Below are 17336 nucleotides of genomic sequence, written 5' to 3'. Positions count from 1 at the left end.
GCCACCACCACAAACATTGTTGCCCTCACCAACTATCACCTTCATTGCCATAATTATTGTAAATACTACAATACTCTAAGCGCTTACATTTTAGACACTCATCCAAACAGTAAAATTTTAAATAGATAGGATTAAAACACAACATGATACCATTCCACCACGATCACCAACATGATCCCATTAAGAAAATTTTTTGGTGGAGAATGAATTCATAAGGAACAAGAGCGAATACAACTGAATTGCTCTTCAACTTTATCACATCTAAACTTAAAATTGGAAGGACAATCCCATTGCTTAAATCCTACCACCAAGTTCACTATACAACCTTTCTAGTTCCTACAGATTTTGGTGAAAAGCATAACTCTGGTTATCTCCTGGTGAAAAATACGTGAGAAGATTCAGTCACCTGTACTGTAAAATCTACCAAAAGAAAAAAACGAACATATTTCCCAAGTAAGCAGTCTGGACAAATTGAAGAGATTGTCAGTGCCACCTCTGAGCTCCCCCTGGCAACACTTCATCTGCAGGAAGCTCGCATCAGCTGAGAAACACACCTACAGAATCTCATTATCCTTGAAGATCCTGCTCTAAGATTCTCAGCTGAATCTCTTATTTCAGCTATGAGTGACTGAGGCCAAGAGCTCTCTGGCTTAGCACTGGAAGCTTTCATTTCTTTTGGAAGGATCTCTGAAGGATAAACCCCACTGATCACAGACAATGCAGTCAGACCAGTCAGTAATCCTTTTTTTTTTTTTTGAGAAGTCAGTGAGCTTTACATAAGAACATAAATCTACATGTGAAGCTCAATGAATAGCATAGAAGTCTATAATGAAAGAAACTGAACCCCTGAACACTATCTGGAAGCTGTTTCAGTCGACCTCACATTTGAGGTCTGGAAATGAAACTCATCAAGGTAAAAAATACTCATTAATGACAGGATCTATTACCTAAGAATTCTAAAAGTCAAATTATTATAGAAAAATCAAATTATGAGATGTGTATCCACTCTATGCAGACAACAAAAGTTTCACTGGGAAAAAAAAGAAAAGTAATTTCACTTTTCTGTTGATAATGACCACCAGAGCAAGTGTGAGTAGGAGATATCTATGGGGCTAGAATTATCAAAGTTACCTTTTTTTTATCGGTAAAATTAGTAATAATAATATTAATAATTCAGAATTATCAAAGTTACCTTTTTTTTATCGGTAAAATTAGTAATAATAATATTAATAATTCAGAATTATCAAAGTTACCTCAACAGTTCCATAGATATACTAATATCAATCCTAATATATACATGATAGGAAATCGACAAACAAAGATATATATGACTCAGAGCAATAACAAACACTTGATAAAGAGAACAATAATAATAAACTCAAAAGGTTATCACACATTAATTTTCCCAGTAAGCAAGAAGTTTTCCATCACAAAGAGGGGTAAAATAGCAAACCATACAGGGATCAGCGATACAGACCATACAGTGACCTCATGCACATAATTCATATATGCTATCATGCAACTTTGATATCAGTCTGGACAGCATAAGTTACATCACTTGAAGTTCAACTAAACCTAATAGCACATTGCAGTGAATTCCTAAAACTTAGGATATGACTTTGCTTTGTCAGGTAACATGTATGCAAATCTATTAATAATAAGATAAAGCATAGAATTGTAGATAACTTTACCGATTCAAACATGTCATGTCAAGAGTCAATGTCACCTTCCGACCGCTATAGAAATCAATGAAACAAAGCCGCAAATCAAGCTGCTCAACTGCAAATCAAAAATACCATTTCACAAAAATTTTAATTCTGCAACGTAAGTTTGAATACAAATCAGGCCAATCAGAATTAACTCAATAGGATTCCAACACAACAAAATTAGTAAACATATTTAGAAAAGTTCTATGAAGTAGAGCTATGTTAACTAATCCTGATATATAAAGAGAAAATTGAAATAATATTGTCCTTCCACTTAGGATGGACTAACTTTATCATTACTTGAGGGATGCATCAAACAAGTATGGGGGAACTAATTAATACTAGGCATGTCTTGGTAGGCCTACAAGCAAGTCATGTATTTAACTTGGAAGGGAAATGAGTGACTGCACTGTTTGCAGCCCATGCATGTATGGAATGTCCAAAAAATAATAAAAGTTTTGCATCATCTTGCACTCATCATGATCAAGATGCTAAATTATCATGGTAAGGGATGTCTGTGTACTGGAATAAACTATTGTCTTTTAGTTAACCGTTTTTTTTTTTTTGGTAGGTGACTTTTGATAAACCAGCTTGAATGAAAACTACGCATGAGACTAAAGGACATAAATGGCAAGTCCAAAGCAGAAAGAGAAAACGAAAGAAGGTATGCATTACCAGATGGAGAATAAAAACTTGTCTGGATTAGATTTCTAATCTCAATCTGGGTTGATTGTACTTCCTCAACTACATCTAGTAGCTTACGTAGACATGAACTGGTTATCTGCATAACAACTTGCCAAAGTGAGAGGAACAGCCTTTAACACTGGAGATAGTTTATTCTCATACGATTTAAATATACTTTGCACCATGAGAAGTAAAAAATAAAGTGTAACCCTTGACCTCAAATGGATTCCAAATCCAATTGAAAAAATAATAATAATTACAAACAAAACGACCCAATGCTTGTGTGGGTTGCAGAGCAGTTGTCTGACAGTGACAATGAAAAGCAGGCTTTTGTGGTGAAGTATTTAAGTCAATTAGTGTTATTGCTGGAGAAGAGAAAAGGAGAAAACAAACAGATGATGAAGATGGACCGAAGGAACCAGAGATGTTATAAAGAATGGAAAAACATACTTGTGTCTCTTGCGCCAAACTTCTTGAACCAATATACTTCTTCGTGGTCTCAGCACTGAACACAAATGCAAATGCAGTGCAAGCATCCATGTTTGGAAAATTCTAGTTGACAAGAAATAATGGATTTTAGAAACATTAAATAAATAAATAAATAAATAAAAAGGAGTTTCTTGTTGTTCATACCTTTAAGATGTTTTCATTATTCAATTTGTTTGAGATTATAATGCTTGATACTGGACCAGCATTTACTGTGAATCTGTATATATCAAAACAAAAACAACACTTTATATGATCCATGTAAACAATGACATCTTTTATGGCATTAACCACTATGGAGTAGACAAAGAAGAAACCTTTGGCTGATGTAGCCCTGATAGTTGAGGAGAATATTGTAATGACCATTCCTACTCTCAAAATGATCAACTTCCCATAACTGACAAAATAACAGAGGATATGTTGCTCAGTGATGTAAGGCATTTTATTGTATGCATTGATAAGAATTGAAGGTAGAGTTAAAGACCTGTAAATCCTGTTGTATAAACCTGCAACACATTCTCTTCTCCAGATGATCATGAACTAATGCAATAGTATCAGCACAGCTTGGTTCTCCTTTCATCGTACATTTAGAGTGAAAACATTTTATCAAACTCTTTATTTTTCCATCTAAAGCTTCAGACTCCTGCCTCATTGTGGTCACTTTGTCACAGGAAACCTGGTGCTGTACAACATGTGCTTTATCAGGAACCTGAGAAATCAACCTCATATTGTTGCTTAAATGTCATAAAATCTACAAGCTGAAGACACATCATGAATAATAGGCAATGAAGAAACAGCCAAAAAAAATACCTTCCACATATTGATGCCACCATTTTGTTTTGTTTGCATTTTAGTTAAATTATCATCATATTTAAGTCATTTTAGCTGAAAGACAATTCTGGAATGAGACTAAATTCATAAATATGATTTTTATAGCAATTTTGGAGGCCAAAGAACATAAAAATATTCCTTGACATCTTAAAAAACCCCAAGATATACCTGTGTTTTTAGGAATTTATGTGTTCCCTCTGAATCAACTATAGACTGATTAATATGCTCAATTTGAGCATTTCCTGAACCATATTCAGATAGATGTTCAATTTTCGACTCCAACATTTGACTCTCCTGAATTCCAGAGCTCAATAGCAGTACTCTTTTCTGCATGCAAGTGTATAAGCAGGTAACAAACTGTATGCATATATAAAGAAAGGAAAACACATGAGAGAAATAAAATACCAGAAACATGTCACGCTTCACACCCATTAATTGCAGTTTTGCCTTTTCATACACAAGTTTATACAACAACAACCTCGTTTCAGCTACTCTGCAACAGATACACTAAAAAATGTCAAAACTTGTTACTCTAAAGCAGTTTCTAGAACAATAAAAGAACAAATGTCATCTGCACCCATGATACTTTCATGCATAATGAGAAACCACCTTTTATGCCTAACATTACCGAGGTGGTCAGCTTTTATCTGTAGAAGGCAGATACAGCAGGGTTAGCAGGAAAATGGTTACGCTACAGTTATTATATAGTATGATGAAGCAATAAACTCATAAAGCTGTGATACACTGATAAGTACATAAAATATGAGAAATGAGATTGTCGTTTGTATCTTCAGCAGACCTGAGACTGGATTTCTGAACAAAGCGTCTCATATTTTTTAACCGTCAGTAGGTGAACCAAAATATCTTCGAGCATGAAAATCTACACCCAAAAAGAAAAAAAAAAAATTAGAGCAAAGTAAAAGTAAATGGCTAAACTTAGAGTGAAGAATGTTTATCTAATTCCGTATACCGTATTTTGGTTCTTTTAGAAGGAAAGAATGGAAAACAGAAGGGAACTTACTGATTTTAAATTTAGCTTATCAATAGATTCAGAAAACAGTTGTTTTGTATCACCTAAGAACTTTGCTAAAATCTGCAAGATGAACTCAGAAGTAAAAAAGAAACCCCAAAGATTTACAAATTCTAACAGCTGCCAGCATAACTGCCATGCAAGTTAAATAACATACAAAGTGCAAAGTAGTACACTTACATCAATCCAATTCTTAGTACGGTCACCTCCAATCTTCTCTCCATTGTTTATTTCATTAGTGTGTTCCAACATGAATTCAGAATCACAACCCTCACTTCCATGACCTTCTGGACTTCTCTGCAGTCTGGCTGATTTATGTATATGGTCTCCATCCCCAAAAACTATTTGTACATTTCTTCTTTTCTGTCCGGAATAATTATCAATATTTTGCGCATGAACAGGACTCTGTGAAATATAAACTTCATGACGGCAGTTATTGTCGTGCCTATTTGAATTGGACCTGGGTGATAGTACAACTTTCCCGATGGAAGGGGGCATCATGTCACTGCATGATGCACTTGATGGATCTTGCATGGAGCGGCTTGGAGTTGACTCTTTCAAAGTAAGACTCTGGGCCAGATCTTTTCTGGGGGAACTCTAAGCACCAAACACAATGTCAAATTTTGTAAAAGTAGTCTGTGTGTATGTGTAATCAAGAATACTGTTAACAAAAGAAAGCAGCCTAGTGATTTCACCAAAGTAATGTATAGGGTGTTTTAAGAAAGGCAAATGTCAATTTTGAGTAGATCTTAGCCCAAAACCCTGCCTAATAAGGTCAGAGTTGATACATGAAAACCTCAAAGGACCAGCCCATGGGTGAAGCTGCATACAGACACAATTTACAACCAAAATATGCATGTGCATGTCTATGAAAATGTATGAGTAAATATAGAGAAAGACTATGACCTTTTCAAGGGGCAGTTCATTTTCACTTCTATTACAAGAATATGACATGTACTGGGGTGGGTCTGCTCCAGCTTTAAGGTTCTTATCTGGGCTTTCAAACTGAAGATTCATAATGTCGTTGCCCCTGAAAGAGTTCTGGAAGTTTGTAAAGGTTTCAGATTCATTTTGAATATGGGAAAGGTTATTATCAATAACACTTTCTACTTCAGCAAACTCTTTGACATAATTAGTCTTTGAGAAGGGTGAGTCAGACTCAGCTCTACTTTCAGATGGAAAGGAATCCAGTTTGTCACCTACCAGAGTAGAAAGGCCATTTCTAGTAACATTTTCAACAGAATCTCCATTGTGCCCTAAACCAGCACTAACAAGTTTATTATGCTGATCCAACTGCTTCAACTCATGGGACACAGTGCCTTGATATTCCATGAATGCTAAGTTCTGATCTAAACTTTTAACTGGAGAGGAAATAAATTTATTATGCTGATACAGCTGTTTAAATTGGTGGGTGACACTGCCTTGATATTCAATGGATGCTGTTAAGTTCTGATCTAAACTTTTCACCGGAGTGGAAACCAATTGATCAGATAAAACAGTTCCTTTAGTTACTTCCCTGTTATCAATTTTGATCTTCACCAATGAGGAATCAGTTCCAGAAGTAACCAGTGTCCTTTCTCTAGGGTTTTCTGGCATCAAGAAATTTTGCTTCACTTTCCCTCTTGATTGAGTGAACTGAGACGGAGAAGCCACTACTGTCATTAGCTTCTTAGGTTTATCTTTGGAAAGAAGGCCCATAGACATGTAAGCTGGAGATACTCTATCTTTTGCAAGGCCTGCAGCCTCTTTATTTTGGCTCAACTTACCAATGCTTTTGGGGGACTCAATTCCATCACCATCTATGTTGATCAAACTTTTATGTTCTCCATTCTTCACATCAGTAGTTGACAAGCACTCCTCTAAACGAGTAATGGGACTATTCAAATATCTGTATTGAAGTTCTCTACTATTTCCAGCTGAAGCAGCATTCAAGGGAGAGGACATGGAGGAGTAATTTGATAATCTCTGCTTCAATTTGTCAATTCCCTCTATGAGACTAGAGGGGCGGGGAGAAGGGTCAGGAATATTAAACTTGGAAATGCTTTTTGGAAGGGAAGACAAACCTGCAACATGCCTAATCCTTTCCTTGCTTAAAAAGGAACCTGGTGGTTTTGAGGAAGGGGTCACAATCCCCATATGTTGGGCCGAATTAGGAGTATTCACAAATAATTCCCGTTGTTTAGAAGATAACAAAGGTATGTATCCGTCAAAAGGAGATCTATATCGTTGGCCAGATTTCTGATCAATATCAGAGTCACATCTCCTGATTTCAGGAGAATTTTCTTTTACCCCACCTCCACTCAAAGGTTGAAATTCAGGTTCATGCTGCGCATAGACATCTGACTTAAGAACTCTACCATCCTCATTAGATGGGGTGCCTCTATTATCATCAGTAAACTGAAATATTGGCCTCCTCGTTCCAGTTGCATCTTCAGTAAATTCCTTACTCCCCTGAAAAAAAAAAAAAGTGATAAAACAAGCAAGTACACTTGCACCTTAGTTCTCTGGAAGAAACTAACAAGTATCAGTTAGAACTTTAGGTTTATTCACTGGAAATACTATGAGCATGTTAGATAGTAGTTAAGCAGATTCAACAAGAGGAGTGATACAGTTCATGCCAGCAGAAAGGATGTAAATACCACCTTTATCATCTAAACTGTCATTGGTCACAAGTCACAAACCACCAACCTCAATGACTAGAAGATGATGACACATCATTAAACTTATGCAATTTGTGTACAGAATAATTTGATTGCATTCATATTAGGAAACCATAGGTTGCAACAACAGTAACTGTAAAAATGAAAAGAAATCGTTGCAGTGGTTGCACTCCAGGCAGTCATTAAAGAATCACCAAGTGGATATACTTATAAGAACTACCAAATTTGAAGGAAACAAGAGCGGCATGGCAATGCTTCAATCAAATTCCTTAACATAAATTTTCATTTCTTACTTTATTGAACTGCTTGGGAGTCACGACTTGGTGATCATATATAATCTGATCAGTAGGACAGGACATAAAGCCACCATTTCCCTCACCCATCTTTGTACAAGCCAGATCCACTGCCTCAGCAAACATATTATGCATATCCTCGGTGCTCTTTAATAAATCCGAATCGATAAGCATAGAATCAGAGACAGCATTCAAATCCTCACTGCCGTCAGCCAAAAGTGCATCTAATCTGGGAGACAGCCTTCCATAATCAAAACTCCGTGGGTTTTCTCCCACAATACTCATGTCATTAGAATCTTTACCACCACTTACTTTATCAACAGGCACTAAAGACTGCAGACCTGGTTTCTTAGCCTTAGTTAGTACCATTAAACTGTCAGAATCAGTAGGCGTAGCATTCTGGGAAGGGGTTTTCTCTTCAAAGTCAAGACGATGTGCCGTTGGGGTCTTGGCATCTCCTCCTGAATCTGACCTTGCAAGACTACGGAAATGCATAGAAAACGCGGTCGAATCCATTGTAATATCATCAGATGCAGCAGAATCTAATAACCTTTCAGGTCCAATGAAATCTGCTGATACAGGACCAAAAAAGTTGTCTTCTGCACAAATGGAGGAGCAAATGCTTCATAAGCTTTTCCCAGTAGACATCCAATTACTTTCACACACAAAGATTACACATAACATAACAAGTGCCAATGTGCTAGCCTAAACAGTACAAACAATATATCACTAACAACCCAAAAGCACAACACTTTAAAATAGCTCACACATAATTACACTTAACACACACAGTTTAAAAGTTGCAATTTTCTCACACAATTGCCTCACAATTGGCCAATGATTACTCTTCCATAACAATGGAATGGAGGGTAAATTTCAAGACCCAATACTGTGTTTGCTTAACTTTTTAGCTTATTTTCATATGTATAGCTTTTCAAAGCCTCATTTTTTTTAGTTACAACTATACTTTAACCAGCTTCCAACAAATAAGAAAAATAAGTTTTCAGTAAAAAGCTACACCCAAAAGCACTTGTGCATGTATAACTTACCAATCAAAAGAATTTTAGCCTTTTCTTTGAACTTTTTAGCATATTTGCTTATGTACAGCTTTTAAAAGCTCATTTTTAAAGTTACAACTATACTTTACCCAAACTTCCAACCAGTATGAAAATAAGTTTTTCAAAAAAAGCTACACCCAAACGCAATTACATGTATAACTTACCAATCAAAAAATTCATATATTTTTCTTTAAACTTCTTAGCTTACTAACGTATAGTTTTGGAAAACCCTTTTTTTTTTTCTTTTTTTTTTTCAGTAGAACGAACTTTCTGTTTGTATAACTTACCAATCTCACAAATTCAAATCAAATTGTATATTCAAATCCATATGAATTTGTACTATCCCTAGCAAACAAACTACGTTGTTTTTGAAAAATTCTCTCTCAATTGTTAAAACTCACAAACACGTGTATATATATCAAAATTGTTGAAATCTCACAAATTCAAATCAAATTGTATATTCAAATCCATACGAATTTGTACTATCCCTAGCAAACAAACTACGTTGTTTTTGAAAAATTCTCTCACAATTGTTAAAACTCACAAACACGTGTATGTATATCAAAATTGTTGAAATCTCACAAATTCAAATCAAATTGTATATTCAAATCCATATGAATTTGTACTATCCCTAGAAAACAAGCTAAATTGTTTCTGAAATATTCTCTCACAATTGTTAAAACTCACAAACACGTATATTATCTTCATGAATCAAAAGCAAAATACAATGGCAAAAGCGTAAATAAGTGGAAAATTGGCAAGGAGCAGAGAGAGAGAGAGAGAAATGAGCAAAACTTGCCGTCGTCAACGGAGGAGGCGGAGGCAGCGAACGGAGAGGGAGAGAGAGAGGGAGATCCCAAAGGCCGCAAGAAGGGGTTGCGGTGTTGGTTGGGAGAAGAGTCCCTGAAATCGTCGCCGTCGACGAGGTCACTGAAAAGCCCTAGAGGCTTCTGAGGATGGCCGCCGGTGGATTTGGGAGAGCAGGAGGAGGAGAGGTCTTCGTCGTCGCGGTTGAAGATGTGGACGGAGGTGATCTCCACGTCAGCGAAGCTCACGCGCCGCGAGCGCTTCTGCTTCTTCACGGCGATCGTCTCCTCCTCCGTCTCCGTGTTCGCCGTCGCTTCTTCCGACGCCATATTTAGGGTTCTCCGATGAGATCGATCGATCGATTGTACGGACTGAGTGTGGTGTGGATTCCTCACTGAGAGTGTGAGAGTGAGAGAGAGGTTTTGGTTTTGTGCGGGAAAATGATTATTTTAATTTTCTCATTTTTGAAATTGAATTGTATAAAATTGGGTTTTTATTTGGGCGTGTAATGGACTGTTGAGACGGGTCTTGATATAGTTACGTCGATAATTATCGAGTTTATAGAATTGAAACTTATTACGACGAAACTCGGCGATATTGTTTGTCTTGATAAAAGTCATCACCATGAAAAATATCCTACAGAAAGTGAACTTACAGAAAAATATCCTAAACTCTATTTTTGATAAATAGTTAGATACCAAATTTTATTTTAAAAAAAAAAATAGCACCATGGTCGAGCTTTCATGCATTCTTCATAGGATTGGGTGCAGTACCTATCCATCCCCTTACTCTCAAAATATTTTTACCACTTTTTCACTTTTTAATTTTTTTTATTTACTTTTTTTTTATTTAATAGTTGAGGTTAAAAATTGCTTTTTTTAACTCTTAATTTTACCACCGCACACTCTTGGTGCGATGGTCACTCTACAAGTATAAGTGTTTGTAGGGTGTGGGGGGGGAAAGGCCGGGGTTCAAGTCTCTAGGAGGGAGCTTCACACACATATACATTTATATTAGGCTAGAGTAGAATTCTATCTTGTAAAAAAAAAAAAAAAAAACTCTCAATTTCAGTTATTAGAGACCATTGCATTAAGTGCAGCTACATGATATCAATTCTTTTCATAAAAGCATGGATGGAAGAATAGGACGGTTTTTCCTATTAGGGCGATTTTTTTTAAGATGTTATTTGAGCTAAGGTTGTTTTTTCCTTCTAAAGTATTTGTTTCCTTAGTAAATTTATTTATTTTTCTCATAAAAAAAAGGGTTGTGTTTATTTTATATTTTATAACTTGAGACGTAATTTTAAATCACTTTTTTCAATTATAAACCAGTGTAAGTAAAATACATGGTATGAAACAAGTTTTTGTCTATTGCAAATTAAAGAGTTATTAGTATCAAAGGAACATTTGGTTGTGGCAAGAACCTTATAGTTTAACTAACATTTCTTGATATTTTTAATGAAGATATTTAGGATTCAAATCCTTTCACCCCCAATTATCAATGTATCGAAAAAAATGAATATTTGGTCATAGCATGGACTATACCATTTAGTTTCCTTTTAACTAGGAGTGTAAACAGTCCGGTTTGGTTGGACAAGTGACCATCTTAACCTATTTATTTTTTAATAGTAATTTTATAGTTTGAAGTGAAGAATTTGAACCCTTTTCATTTTTAACAATGAGAGGTGTTGGTTAAGCTACAAGTCTCTTGATTTTTGTTTTTCTTAATTTATTTTTCTATATATACATTAATAAGTTTCTTAGTTACATGTGTTTATTTATTTATGAATGTTCCCTTTTCCCCATGTTCTTTATCTCCCCCAATCCCCTCCCGTATTTAGGGATTTTTAATTAGGGCTTTCATTCTATCAAGTCACTTTTTTCAAATTAGTTATTTCACATCCACTTTTATGTTTTTAAATTTGGACATTTCTGCATCAATTGTAGAAATGTGAAATAGTTGATATAAACTAATGAAAATATTTACGCTCGCTCCAAAAATTGAAAAACTTAAATGGTTTTGGGCCAAAGTTTGTATTATTAGAGATAGAAATAAAAGCTGGAAATGATTTGAAACCTTAGGTAATAAAAATTCAACAATGCATTAGCTATACCTACGTAACTACTGTGAAATATTCTCACATCTTTAATTAGCCCAAGTAAAAAAAAAAAAAAAAAAAAAAAAAAAAATACCATTTTCCATCAAACTCCTCAAGTCCATGTTGTCGTCCGAGGAGCTTTCAGAAACGGTAGCTAACAAATTAAGTTGAACGCCGGAGTGCTTGTCGGAACCCTCCTCGGCGTCCGAAACCTCTATCACTCGAACGTCTCCTGAATCCTCGCCCTCAAACTTGAATCTATCAATCTGCTCCTCTAGCGAGGAGGTGGAAGAGCCAACCCCTTCGCCTTCAGCTGCCTGTACGAGAGGGACTTGCTGGAGTGGTTGGACGAGAGGAGGTATAGCTTGGGGTCGTGGGTGTGGTACGGGTTCTAGATCATACGGAGCCAAAAAACCCTTCCAACCAACGTCAATACGAGCAAGGCGATGGTCCCCCTGAACAATTGCGTTGCCGACCGGTTGGTAACCCTTTGGATATCCTGTGTAGCCCAGAATCAGGGGTGCTGATCGGAGCTGTCCGTCTTCGCTCACGAAAATCTCAGATCTCAACAGGAAGTTGAGGGCGGCGACGTTCGTAAGGCTTAGCCGAGGAGATACGTGGTTTTTATCTGTTTCAAGGCACAGCAGAGCTATGTTAGGGACTCAAAAACAGTGTCACAAAGGAAACCGAAAACGATTAAAATACAAGGACTCTAAGCCTATGGTTAGTGTGCCTAAATCTAGCATGGCCCACCTGGCTTTCCACGCTTAGTCGGGCAGTGATGGCCGTCATGCCATGCACCCGAGACGATCACATAGTCGTCTTTCATCCCTTTGTTGGATTTGGGGAGGCAAGAAATGAGCCTGACCACGTCCGACCGGGATTTTAAGTAGTACCCCGCGTCTTGCTGGCTGTGGCATTCGTACAGATGCACTACATCGAGCCAGGTGAGGCCCAATCCTAGGTGGAGGTTAAGGTGTTCAATGGCCCCTAGAATCCTAAACATGTTGGGCGCGCACTGCCAGGGAGTGATCCTATGGTTTCGGAGATAGCTAGTAGTAATGGGACCCATGGGGATGGTCATCCCCCCTTCTTTGAAGGCGATAAGAGGAATAACTACTTCTCCCGTCTCCCGGTCCGTTAGAATTTTTTCTGGGGGGCAGTACCTCACACCCACGTTGGGGGGAATGTGGTACGTGGACCTAAATGCTTCTAAACGCTCAGGGGTATCCACCATGTATTCGAGTTTTCCCATGATGCTCAGTTGACACTGATGGCCGAAGAGAAAATTAAAAGATTTGGTGAACGATGACTCACCGGGATTAAATCGGAGAGAGGATTTCAGGCTTGTGGAAGGTTTTTGATGGCTCTCAGGAAGCCTGAAAGCAGCGATTGGGAGTTTTGGACGGAGCGGTGCGTCTGTTCTCTCTGGAGCGTCTGAAGATTCGCGAAGTGAAGAAGAAATAATGTCCTCTGGAGCTTTATACGGGGTCAAACGAGGGGTCAGGGGCACTCCCGCCCAAATTTCGAAGAACAACCTCAGCCGTTGGATCATTTAATCACCGTTGGATAGGAAGGGCGAAGCGTCACCTGGTGCAATTAATGAGGCGCCTGGGGAATAAGGAAGCCGCAGCGACATTAATGAAGCAGCAGTGCCTATACTTATACACGTGTCAATTCAAGTTTGCCTGTTTACAAGCTTTTGCCCCAGGGGAAGTCAAAATCCTACTTTTTCTCTTCGGATGCGTACGAAAAACTACAATTTTGAGGGGCTAATGTGGGGGAGAAAAACCCAGCCCAACTTATTGGGCCCGAGGCCCTGAATGAGGAACACTCTTCATCCGAGGAGATAAGGCCTTCAGTCGGAAGCCCACGCCAATGGGGGACGCCTGGGGATGAGCACGTATACCATCCGAGGAGATACTCATATGTCCGAGTAGTCATGCGTCCTCGGATCCGAAGAGGTTTGATCAAACACGAGTATGGGAGGTTCAAGTGATCTATTTGACAAGTGTCAAGGGGGAGAAGGACCTCGGACACACATAGAGATAACGACAACAGAGAAATATCAAGGAGGCATACTTCAACCACCGCATTTAATGCACTGCACCTACCTTCCTGGCCGCATTTATGTGGATAGGACCCCTGAACAGTGCTTTCTCAGCTACCGCCACTCGCATAAGGCTAAAAGTGGGGTGATGGGACATGTACTCAAGTGGGTGCCTGGATGACGAACAAATGGACGGAGGAGATGTAAGAAGGCAATGCTATATAAGGGAAGGGTACCTCTGATAGAGGGGAATCGAAAAACAGGAGAGAGAAAGGGTACCTTACATGGTTGTAGCTCCAGCAATTGTAACCCTTGATTATCAATGAACAACTTCTCTTCGGACAGAGTACTCATTAGTCCGAGAGCACATTAATTCAACTTCTCTCATTGGTGTTGCTGTTTAATACTGTAATTTTCATTATTTGCCTAGCCCTTTCGCCCACTCTCTACAAAATTTATTGTTTTGGGCTCAGAGGGTTCCAAATCCATACCTCCTTGGGCTTGGGCCGCAAAAACTGACCCTACANAAAAAAAAAAAAAAAAAAAAAAAAAAAGCAAGATCATCTAATTCCAAAACTCACACAATGATTAAATTTTAATTCTAAAATTCATAAGGCTATCCCCTAGATTGTCCCTAGGGCTTCTTACAACATTAAAATCTATAACAAGCCACCAAGGTAAATTATTAACAATATCCTAAAATATTTCTAGTTCGACCCTTTTTTCTATTCCAACATTTGCAGCATATAAAAAGAGAGAATTGGTAATCCATTCATACATAATTCCAGAATACCCATATTTTCCCTAAACATTGATTAGATATACAATATTCTGATTCCCATCTAAGCAGCAAGGAGTCTTTAATACATTGGATGTTCTTTTTTCTAATTTTAGTTTCCACCAAGCAAACAAGAATAAGATTAAGCCTTTCACAACCCTGTCAACTTCTCATTGCGTCATTAACACCTCTTGTATTTCAAATTAGCCAATTCTTACCCCCACAGAAAGGAACAAGAGGAGGCCTATCCTTAAACATTCATGATCCCTGAAGTTTGTATCAATCCCTTCTTCAAAGCATTCACCTTTGTTTGAGTACTACACTTTAAGGCTTCCTCAATTGATTTCAAGGATAACAATCTATTATGCAAAGCAATAGATTTTCTTTTAGATGCCTTTTTCATTTCTTGTACTTCTCTTTCAGAATTAATCTTTTCCTCCACCATCAATTTCTATAGTGATTGTGTTGTTTCTTTCTTATTAGGCATCCACTTTTTTCATACCGGACTTCCTTGATCCACATGTAAATTATTGCCACAATTAGTTACAGAGTAGCCAAAGTGCCAAACATGTTGCATTTAGAACTTTGAATTGGAATTCAGGGTAATCAATACCAACCATGAAGGAATCTCATCACCCGTATCTACCTCAATTTTAGTCGGACATTCACTATTAATGTATACCTTAACCAAGACCCTTACAACCTTTATTTGCCTCTGTGATACTATTTGCATAACGAGACCTTCCAACCCCACTTACTACATGACCTAGACAAGTAGGATTCCAATATTCTACAAGAAGAAATAGTATCTTGATCTACATAGGAATAGTTTGGAAAGACAATTCTGAGTAGTTGCATCTTACAACCTTGCAAGTGGGGGTTGCCTTTCTCTAGATTCGAGCCTCAAGAATATGTCCATTGTTTCAAATTGAAGAGATGGTGATAAAAGGAATGGTTTTTAAGGAATGCATGTACAAGATATTGATGAAAGAACTAGACAGGAAGAGAAATTAACTAGTCAAGTTGCCGCACAATGTGCAGTACACTCATGTCACTAACTTGTTATTAGTTTCCTCCAATATTTTAATAATTTTCCTTGTAAAATATTATAATTTTCTATGTTCTATTTTATAGAAAAAAAAATAAAAAGATAACAAAAGCGATGTAGTGATTTGATCATATCATCATACTATATGTGTTTACAAGATTGAAAATTGCATGATATAGTGATTGATATAGATAGTCATATTTTATGCATACTCAAGAATGCAAATATCATTTTGATAAAATAAAAATGCAAATATCTTTCAATTATTATTTTTATATTCTTTATTGTGTGTTATTAAATTTATTCATTTTTTGTTGGACTTTTTTCAATTGTTGCAAAAAAAAAAAAAAAAAAAAAAAAAAAAAAAAAAACTAAACTAAACTAAACCTGAGCAAAAATACCATATTTCAAATCACTTGTTCTCATATAAATCATATTGGAATTTTATTACTGTGGGGGGAGAAAAACCCAGCCAACTTATTGGGCCCGAGGCCCTGAATGAGGAACACTCTTCATCCGAGGAGATAAGGCCTTCAGTCGGAAGCCCACGCCAATGGGGGACGCCTGGGGATGAGCACGTATACCATCCGAGGAGATACTCATATGTCCGAGTAGTCATGCGTCCTCGGATCCGAAGAGGTTTGATCAAACACGAGTATGGGAGGTTCAAGTGATCTATTTGACAAGTGTCAAGGGGGAGAAGGACCTCGGACACACATAGAGATAACGACAACAGAGAAATATCAAGGAGGCATACTTCAACCACCGCATTTAATGCACTGCACCTACCTTCCTGGCCGCATTTATGTGGATAGGACCCCTGAACAGTGCTTTCTCAGCTACCGCCACTCGCATAAGGCTAAAAGTGGGGTGATGGGACATGTACTCAAGTGGGTGCCTGAGACAAAGATTACACTTAAAATAATGAATGCTGTGGCGGGCAAAAAGTAAGTTAAGCTTATGTCAGGCTCAAACTTGCTATTTTTACTCACACAATTAATTTTTAAGAGGTGGGATGCTCAATCACCTTAAATACCCTTAACAAGGTGAAAAGATTTCAATGGATGTGTTTGAATTAATTCTAAGTGTCAGTTAATAGCCACAGATAAGAAGCAGTCCCTAAAGGCTTATATTGAGTTCCTTAGGTTTAGTCCAAGGTGGTTATTACAAATGATTTTCAAGTCTCAAAAAGTCCATCCCTTCCTCCAGGGGCTTTGGGCTTTATATAATTAGCCAAGATGTATTTGAGCCCTACATTTGGAAGGTCAGGGTTAGATTTCTCTAATACTTGTCCCATCAAGGCTTTACTAGAAGGCTTCCACACTAGGGTATGAGCTAGGTTGACACTGTTAATAGGTCATTTCCTCATTAATGTGGCCAACTAAGTGGGTGCAGAGCATTGGATGCGGAGGTGACGGATGCTTTATCCGTCCTCTTTCCTTTCTTCCTAGCTTGACGACAAATCTTCCTCCTCGCCCTCCGTTTGCACCCGACGGCCTTTAGCCTTGGTTCTCGGTTTCCCGAGAGCAAGTTGGCATCCTCGGAGTCCTCAGGCGTTGTAGTCTTTCTACACTTGCATAAGGTCGCTTATATTTTCCTGAGGACATTCTATTGGTACTTTCCGAGGTTCATACTCTTGGCATTGTCCTTAATCTATTTGTCTATATTCTCGGATCCTCGTCCCCCCATAAATGCATTGCTCAAAATAATTAATATAACAAAATAAATGTATTTATTATATTAGTAACCTTTTTAATATAACAAAATTAACATATATATAAACGGTTAAGTTTAAGTTTGGTAAACT

At 37.5% G+C, this 17336-nt stretch overlaps 1 protein-coding gene across 2 annotated transcripts; it reads right to left on the bottom strand.

Moving 5' to 3' along the window:
• Nucleotides 1–105: 105 nt before the first annotated feature.
• LOC112028484 (uncharacterized) lies at nucleotides 106–10046 on the bottom strand. Of its 2 annotated transcripts, none has more exons than XM_024061181.2 (16): nucleotides 9548–10046; nucleotides 7691–8289; nucleotides 5644–7188; nucleotides 4918–5334; nucleotides 4729–4800; nucleotides 4507–4587; nucleotides 4317–4354; nucleotides 4113–4200; nucleotides 3876–4034; nucleotides 3361–3585; nucleotides 3194–3273; nucleotides 3024–3096; nucleotides 2841–2942; nucleotides 2382–2487; nucleotides 1692–1779; nucleotides 106–704 (listed from the first exon to the last, which is right to left on the bottom strand). In XM_024061181.2, the coding sequence occupies exons 1-16, from the start codon at nucleotides 9882–9884 to the stop codon at nucleotides 518–520; spliced, it is 4197 nt and encodes a 1398-aa protein (XP_023916949.1). In that variant the 5' UTR covers nucleotides 9885–10046; the 3' UTR covers nucleotides 106–517. The 2 variants fall into 2 exon arrangements, with proteins under 2 accessions (XP_023916949.1, XP_023916950.1); XM_024061182.2 differs by having other exon boundaries at nucleotides 3361–3558; nucleotides 9548–10044.
• Between the last annotated feature and the right edge of the window lie 7290 nt (nucleotides 10047–17336).

This window comes from Quercus suber, unplaced genomic scaffold (assembly GCF_002906115.3).
Source record: "Quercus suber isolate HL8 unplaced genomic scaffold, Cork oak 2.0 scaffold_166, whole genome shotgun sequence".
Taxonomy (NCBI): domain Eukaryota; kingdom Viridiplantae; phylum Streptophyta; class Magnoliopsida; order Fagales; family Fagaceae; genus Quercus; species Quercus suber.
Note: the sequence above shows the minus strand (reverse complement) of the source record. Positions and strands in the feature narration are given on the sequence as shown.

Excerpts from the sequence above, each read along its gene's own strand:
- LOC112028484 (XM_024061181.2), bottom strand. The coding sequence starts at position 9,884 with ATGGCGTCGGAAGAAGCGACGGCGAACACGGAGACGGAGGAGGAGACG. Across the intron at positions 7,189-7,690 it reads CTCCCAAGCAGTTCAATAAA|GGGAGTAAGGAATTTACTGA; the intron begins GTAAGAAATGAA and ends TTTTTTTTTCAG. Across the intron at positions 5,335-5,643 it reads ATGAACTGCCCCTTGAAAAG|AGTTCCCCCAGAAAAGATCT; the intron begins GTCATAGTCTTT and ends TTTGGTGCTTAG.